The 8059-nt window shown below is 48.4% G+C and overlaps 1 protein-coding gene across 7 annotated transcripts in view; it reads right to left on the bottom strand.

Moving 5' to 3' along the window:
* SRGAP2 (SLIT-ROBO Rho GTPase activating protein 2) overlaps positions 1-8059 on the bottom strand; it is a 253851-nt gene that overhangs the window by 25523 nt on the left and 220269 nt on the right. For all 7 annotated transcript variants that reach the window (XM_061382035.1, XM_061382037.1, XM_061382032.1 and 4 more), the window contains exons 15-17: positions 3579-3656; positions 2516-2650; positions 789-894 (exon numbers count right to left, since the gene is read on the bottom strand). In XM_061382035.1, the coding sequence (XP_061238019.1) occupies positions 789-894; positions 2516-2650; positions 3579-3656 (319 nt within the window). The remainder of the gene's footprint in view (positions 1-788; positions 895-2515; positions 2651-3578; positions 3657-8059) is intronic.

Raw genomic sequence — 8059 nt, 5'->3', positions numbered from 1 at the left:
TTCCTGGAGGAGGCAGCTGCCTACTTAGACTCTCTACACAGAGGGCCAGTAGGTGCCTCAAGTTAACACATCCACACAAGCATATCCACGTATTGTCTTCCCCAACTCCACTGCTGCTCATGACAAAAATCCAGAATTTCTCTTTCCTCTTTCTACACCCTACCCATCAGCAGGTCCTGTACAGGGGCTGCTCCAAATAGATCCCAAACCTGACCCTTCCCCCACCCTCCACCCCTCCCTCACGGGTCTGAGTAACTTCACTTCACTGCACAGTAACTTCTCCACAAAGCAGCTTTTAAAGATAAATTAGAAAAGCAGATCACAACACTCTTCTGCTTAAAACTTTCCAACGGCTTCTTCAAATTCAAACCCAGTGTTGCCATGACTTTCGTGAGCCTGATGACCTTGACCCTTGCTCCTTCCTTCCCTTCACTGAGGCTGCTGCTCATACACCGTCTCCCCAGAGAGGACTTTGCTGATGACCCCTCTGTGCTGGTTCTCCTCCGTCACCCCTGCCCTGACCCTCCACTTGCATTTCTTTATTCTTCTTCTAAGCACTTATCACTACCTCATGTGTCTATTATTGTCTGTGTCCTCTGCTAGAACATGAGCCAAATGATATCTAGGCTTTTGTCTCTATTTCACAATGTATTTTTACATCTTAAAACCACGCCCAGCACGTGTTCAATAAGTATTTGTTGGTCTGGAGGGATCAACATAGGTCCCCACATGAACGTTCACTGGCCAAAGCCAAGGCCGATCAGCTGCTCCCAGGGAAGTCTACTCACTGATTGAGGAAGGCAAAGAGGTATCTCATGATAATCAGAGTGGTTTTGGGGAGGACCAGGAGGACCTTCCGGATGTGCAGAGCTCGCTCCTGCAGGTTGTCCATTGCTGAAAGAAGAAAGCCACGTGTTACCCTCCACTGGGATCCCAGGGACTAGTGGTCAGAAGGCCCTGACTCGCAGTAGGTACAACAGAGAGTGGCTGGTTCCAGCCCACACAGAACTGGGCCAGTGCGAGGGGCTCCCTGCGGCGGGGCTTTGGCGGTGGGCTCTAGACCCTTCACTGGGGCAGGACTGAAGATGTATGCTCCCTGGGCACAGAAGGGTTGGGCAAGTTCCCCATATCCGCCACCCCCTTATTACAACACCAAAACAAAGAGCTGCCCAGAAACGGCTGTGACTGTCCCCCAGCCTTGGAGGGCCTGCGTGGGGGTGGGGGGGCGCTCTGTCCAGGTCCCGTCCTGCCCCCTCCATGCATGCACCCCTCAGCCCCTGGACAAGTCTGGCTTCTCTTCCCCACTCTCTTATCTGCAGCAGGGATGGCAGAAGGTGGCCAGAGGCAAGAACTGGCAGGCCCCCGTGTAAGCCGTGATACTGGGGGAAACCAGAGAGCTTTCCTGACTCCAGGTATGGCCCAAGGCCCGGACCTCTCCAGGGCCCGCTTTCCCGCATTCGTGTGTGCCATGTGGATACTTCATTTCCTATGAGAGCCTTTCCGTGAGTATCTTCCAAGTGGGAGATACTGTATCAGGAGCACACCTCAAGGGGAGGACTGTGCAGCCAAGGTACCCTGTACTATCCTGGCAACACCCATTCTCTTAGGATGTTGCACCCAGGCCCCGTCCTGGAAGGAGACGTGAAGACGTGAGGGGTGCCTCTACTCAGTCACCCACAGAACTCAGGTCCACTAGGACTCCCAAAAACAGCGGGTAAGTCAACCAAACAAGGAGCTGGCTTCCTGCGCTCTCAGGGGATGTGCTAAACGAAACTGGAAACTAGGGGTGGGAGCGTTGGGGGTGGGGATGAAGACCTTCACTGATTTGGGGGGAGAGATTTTCTTCATTTCAAAGGAACTGCCTCCTCCAGCCTCTGGATCTCAATGGAATCTGCTCTCAGAATGACCTAATATTAATCCAGGTTTCCATGGACAACAAATGAAAGGGTGTTCCAGTATAATAAATGGCCAGGAGCAGCTTTTCAAGCCCCAAATTTTAGAGTAAGAGGCAGAGAAATTCTAAGATATCTGTTTTATGTAAAGAAACGTAGAGACTCTCTCTCTCTGAGAAAATATCATATCACTACTTTTAAATGTGCAGAGGGCTTGAATTCCTAGAAGAATACATATTAACACATCTTACAGATAAGTCATGTCATACTTAAAGCAACAAGCAGGAAATATTTGTAACACGTGTATTCTCCCTTTCTATCATGAAAAGCACAAGTACTAGTGTACAAGCTTCTAATGGCTGAGAAGGACTGTATTTTCTATATGAACATATTAAGAGAGATAAAGCCCAGCAAAATAAAGCAGTTTAAAGTGAATCAGAAAGAAAAACCAGGAGTTCTGACTTGCGGTAAAGATCCTTCCTGAAAAGTCACTTTTTCCTCCCTTACAACAAGGAAGAGAAAGTTCAGAGAGGGAAAAGAAAAGAATTACTGTAACCCTGGAAATTTCCCTGTTGCTACAAGGTGCTCTGGCCCAGAAGTGAGCTTGTGGTCGGGGTACTTACTGACGCAGGCCATCAGGTCGTGGAAGATGTCCTTGGGGAAGAGCGGGTGTTCCAGCCCCCGGAAGTACAGCTTCAGGACGCCTGCTATGGAGTCCATGTCATGGTCATTCTGGTCCCCAGCCAGGGGGTCCTCTCCTGAGGGTGAGAAACCCCCCAAAAGGAGAGAGAGTGAGAGGGGTAAAAACACGCAGGATGAAGCAGAGCTGGTAGGGAAGCAGTGCCCTCTTCAAGCTTTCACTGAAGTCCCTCAGCTCTCCGCTCAGCATGGTGGCCTTGAGCAGGGCAACCAGGAACTAGAAAAAGCAAAGGCTGCTCAGGCTCAGGGGCCCTGGGGTCAGAGCAGGGGCGCAGGCGACCATTAACGTGAATCTGCGTGTGCCAGACTAGCTCAGGGACGTTCCCTATGGGCCAGGGAAGGGACAAGGCAACCGGCTCTCTCCTAAGCATCATGAAAGCGGGCCAGGCCGGGACTGAGCCCCGAGGGGAGGGAGACGAGGCCAGGGAGGCCAGCCCCTCCGACTAGCTCTCCTCCTTCTCAGCCTGCAACTAAGCACACCTCCTTGCAAGAGACCGATCATGCTGGCACTCCCCATGGAAAATTTCCTATCAGACGTAATTAGATTTAATGGTAGGACCAACCTCAAATTGAAACTATATATTCCATTACAGGCATGGAAATTGCCAAAGCTTGCCCACTACCTTAAGAGCCCACAAGATAATAAATGGGCTACGTGAACAGGCGTTTCTGCTCTGCCACCAAGGTTCCAGGTAGAGCCGCAAACTGCCCAGATATCACGGTTAGCTTCTTGGGTTTGGGTGGACTGTCCGCAGGAGAGAGGCGGGAAGAGAGGGGCTGGGAAGGGGGGAACTGGGACGTCCCTGGCGTCTCCCTGCACATCTGGGAGGGTGGGTGGGGAGGATGTCTACAGAGGGAAGGGGCTGGGCTGAAGAGGGAGGTACGCTGGCTTGTTGACTCTGGGTACCTCTCAGGGAAGAAAGGGTGGAGCCACTACCCCAGGGGACTGGAAAATGTCTGGCCTTATCTTTAAGGCTGTTTCCTCACCTCTCTCAAAGGCGTTTTTGATGTCATTCACTTCCACCTGGGATCCTGACACCCGGAAAATTCCTTCATGCTGTAGCCCTAGAAAGACAGGGAACAGTGACCAAGGAGACAAAAAAGCAAATTCACAACCACAGCACCAAGCTCAGCTGAGTGTCCATCTCCCTCAGCCAGTGTGTATTTAAGCATCCTGTCTCTCTTCTTCAGGCCAGAGGAGAAAGCCTATACAGGGATGGTGGAGAGGTCACTGCAATGAATGTGAGGTATTGGCCAAAAGAAAGCACCGAGTCAGAGACTTCAAAGGAAGAGTAGTCTATGCCATTTCTGATTCTGACCAAGTCTGTGCAGCAGGTTCCTTTTCCAGCCTCTGCCCCTCTGTCCCTCCCACAAAGTGGAGAGGTGATTTCTGTCACCTCTTTATCCCCAGGATCAGGGATGTGATCCAGGAGCACGGCAGGCAAGCCATTAGACACGAGCAGAGCTTCCCGAGGTGTGGGACCATGATTAGTACCTCAGCCATCCTGACACTGTTCAGCTGTTCTAGGCCACAGTGCTCTCACTAGTTATGGAAAAGGGAGGACATATATTGGTACAGCCACAATGGAGAACAGTGTGGAGTTTCCTTAAAAAAAAACTAAAAATAGAACTACCATACGATCCAGCAATCCCACTCCTGGGCATATATCCCATTCCTGGGCACGTATTCCCAAAAAACCATAATTCAAAAAGATACACGCGTCTTAATGCTCACTGCAGCACTATTTGTAACAGCCAAGACATTGAAGCAACTTAAATGTCCATCAGCAGAGGAATGGATAAAGAAGATGTGGATAAAAAAGGATGAACTAATGCTGTTTTGCAGCAACATGGATAGACCTAGAGGTTATCACACTAAGTTAACTCGGACAGAAAAAGACAATTATCATATGTTATCACTTACAGGTGGAGCCTAAAAAACGGGCACAAATGAACTTATACATAAAACAGAGACTCAGACTTCAAAAACAAACTTATGGGGACCAAAGGGGAAGGTGGGGGGACGGATAAGTTAGGAGGTTGGGATTAACATATATACACTGTTAGAGATAGTCAACAAGGACCCACTGTGCAGCACAGGGAACTCTACTCAATATTCTGTAATAACCTACATGGGAAAAGCATCTGAAAAAGAACAGGTATGTGTATATATGTAACTAAATCACGCTGCTGTACACCTGAAAGCAAGACCCTGCTGTAAATCAGAGAAGTTAAAAAGACAAGCCATCAGTCCACAGCGAGTATCACAGGCGCTGTGCCAGCCACTGGTCCTGCACTGCAGCCTGACCCTACAGGCAGCGCTCCTGAGCGCCACCCTGGAATAGCGTGCACGAAGACTGTCTTTTTGAAGCTTGTTGCAGTAAAACTAATCATGGACAATTAACGTGCGTGGTGACTGCTCATGTGCTTACGGGCTCACAAGGCAGGGGTTACCAGAAGAGAGGACTGAGAAGTGATGACCTGCCTGACTATATAGACGACAAGAACCAGAGTCAGGACACAAAACTAGGCCTTCTGGCTGCAATCATGTACTCACTCCTTAACACCAGGCTTGTGGGGCCTACTGGAGTGAAAGTGCAGGGGGGTCTCATTTGTCAGTCTGACTACGGACATGGCTCATCGAGAGCCCCACACATGCAACTCAAAACTAGAGGGGTGGATCCAGGAAGCATGAGCCCTGGGGCTGCACTGAAGTAGCGTCTTTCCTCGTATCAGCTCTGTCTAGTTTTTCTCACGAGCGCTGTGCTCAATTTTATTAAAGTCCTGCTCTTACTGCATGATCTACTGAAACTTTCAAATCTCAAACACATTTCTTTTTTGGAAAACAAAAGAGAATAATGTTACATTTTTCCCACTATTTTGGGACTCCCCTCTTGAGGAGGGAGGGTGAATGAATTCTATCTGCTTTGAAGTAAACTACACTGGCCAGGATTGAATTCTGAATCCAACTGAAGCAACAGTAAGAAGTAAGCACAGGGAATTTCATTATTTCGTGTGTAATAGGACTGAAGTTGTCTGTTACTGTAGGGGACTTTCCAGACTATCCCTCACAGAATCAGAATGGCAGGCAAAGTCAGGACCCCAAAGTAACAGTACCGTATTACAGTAGTTACCAATGGGGAGTAACAGCCAGATAATGCTGTGTAGACACAGAACATGAACAGTAAGTTTCTGACAGAAACAGTCACATACTCAGTGACTTGTCAAAACCACGGTAAAATATAAGGAACTGTCATCTCAGGGACCAGGCTGTTCAGTGTCATTGGAGGAGCCAACAGCTTGCTGACAGAGGATCGCCTCGGCACGTTTTGATAGATTAGACATCAAGGACAGGCCAATTTGGTGCCCAAGCCCAGGGCCAGAAGAAATCATGGGACAGCTGACTGAAAACCAGGCAGGAGGCCTGAGACACACTGAGGTTCCTTTCAGTCTGGTTTCCACGTCCCCTTGAGAACCCCGGCTTCAGAAGCGCCAATGTGTGTTCCTGCTCAACAGACAGAATCTTTAGATGATGATTCTGAAAGTAGGAACATTAAGAAATGGTGGGTTTCCAGAAAGAAAAGGGGAAAAGCAGTTGGCTTTTTATGATAATGCAGGTAAGACCTCACATCCCTCAGCTGACACCTGCATGACCGTTCTCGTTTTTCCTTAGTGCTGACTAACATAAAAGCATAAAGCCAGTCAGACCTGGGTAAGTTATTTGCAAACAGCACAACACCTTCCATTTTCAGCTGGATCTAGCTGTCGCCAAGAGTTGCTCTCCTAGAGAAGTCTCGAAATGATTGCTACACCAGCTTCTGCTCACGTGACTCTGCTCCCTTCCTCATGAAAATGGTGGGGTTTTCCCATCCTGAGTGAGTCTCAATTGTTCCTCACATCCTTTCCTTTCTTTTAAGTCTTCCTGGATCACCCCGACCTACCACTTACAGGCAAGCCTCAGTTTTCCCATCTATATAATGGGGAGTAGAATGAACGTGGCCTTCCCTGGTGGCACTAGTGGTAAAGAACCCACCTGGCAACTGCAGGAGACATAAGAGACGCAGGTTCCATACCTGGGCCGGGAAGGTCCCCTGGAGGAGGGCATGACAACCTACTCCCGTATTCTTGCCTGGAGAATCCCATGGACAGGGGAACCTGGCGGGCTATGGTCCATAGGGTTGCAAAGAGTTGGCACGACTGAAGCAACTTAGCATGCATGCTCGCAGAATATAGTTGATGTTGTTTAGTCACTAAGTTGTTCCGACCCTTTTCCGACCCCATGGACCATGGCCTGCCGGGCTCCTCTGCCCATGGGATTCTCCAGGCAAGAATACGGGAGCGGGTTGCCATGCCCTCTTCCAGGGGATCTTCCTGATCCAGGCACTGAACCCACGTCTCCTGCATTGGCAGGCAGATTCTTTATCACTGACCCACCAGGGAGGCTCACTAGCACCTCCCAGGGAACATGAAGATAGTAAGGATGTGCAAATTTTGGCAACTGGTAGACCACAGATGTTTTGGGGGCTAACAAAAGTTATGGACCTTATCCCCATTAAGTGTACATGTACAAATATTACGCATCATGTTTAGGGAGTTCAGTAATACCATAAATCCCTATTTAGGGGGAAATAATTCAATTTTCTGAACAACAGTTATTTTTTGGCTACACCGCAAGGCTTTTGGGATTTTAGTTTCTCAACCAGGGACTGAACCTGTGCCCCTCGAGTGGAGGCGTGGAGGCCCCGTCACTGGACCACCAGGGCACTTGTTCCATCTTATAAAATGGCTTCAGAATTGCTAGTTCTAGCTCACTACCCTGTGACAAAAAAAAATTACCAACTACTGTGCATTATTTGTTTACAGTTCTTGTTATCAAAATACTGCTTTTCAAAGATACTTAGATTATTTTCTTCCTCATCTCCTCAGTGTTATTCATTTGCAACACAGTTAGGTTTATTTGTTACTGTTTGGATTCCATTTGGGGTTTTACCCACATCCTTGCTTTATATATTTGTTTATCTTTTGAGTATGGAAAACACCCATGTAGTTTTAAAAGTCAAAACTGCACAAAAAGCAACAGTCAGAGAAATGTCACTTCAACCCCATGTCCCATCCTCACCCTTTTCCACCCATCTGTGCAGATGATCAGTTAAATATTAGTTTTTGGATTCATCCTTCCTGTATGTCTTCTTGCGGAAGTGAGAAGACACGTTATATTCTTATGCCCTCCTCTTCCTCACCTGAAAGGCAACATGCAAGAGACTCTCTTCTGCACTTTGCTTTTTTCGACTTGACAACATATCCTGGCAAGCTCTCCAGGTCATTTCACGGAACTCTTCCTCATTGTTGTTATTATTTTTGTAGCTGCACAGTTTCCCACTGTGTGGATATACCATCAGTTCAGTTCAGTCACTCAGTCGTGTCCAGCTCTTTGTGGCCCCATGGACTGCAGCATGCCAGGCCTCCCT

The sequence above is a fragment of the Bos javanicus genome, chromosome 16 (genome assembly GCF_032452875.1).
Source record: "Bos javanicus breed banteng chromosome 16, ARS-OSU_banteng_1.0, whole genome shotgun sequence".
Classification (NCBI taxonomy): domain Eukaryota; kingdom Metazoa; phylum Chordata; class Mammalia; order Artiodactyla; family Bovidae; genus Bos; species Bos javanicus.
Note: the sequence above shows the minus strand (reverse complement) of the source record. Positions and strands in the feature narration are given on the sequence as shown.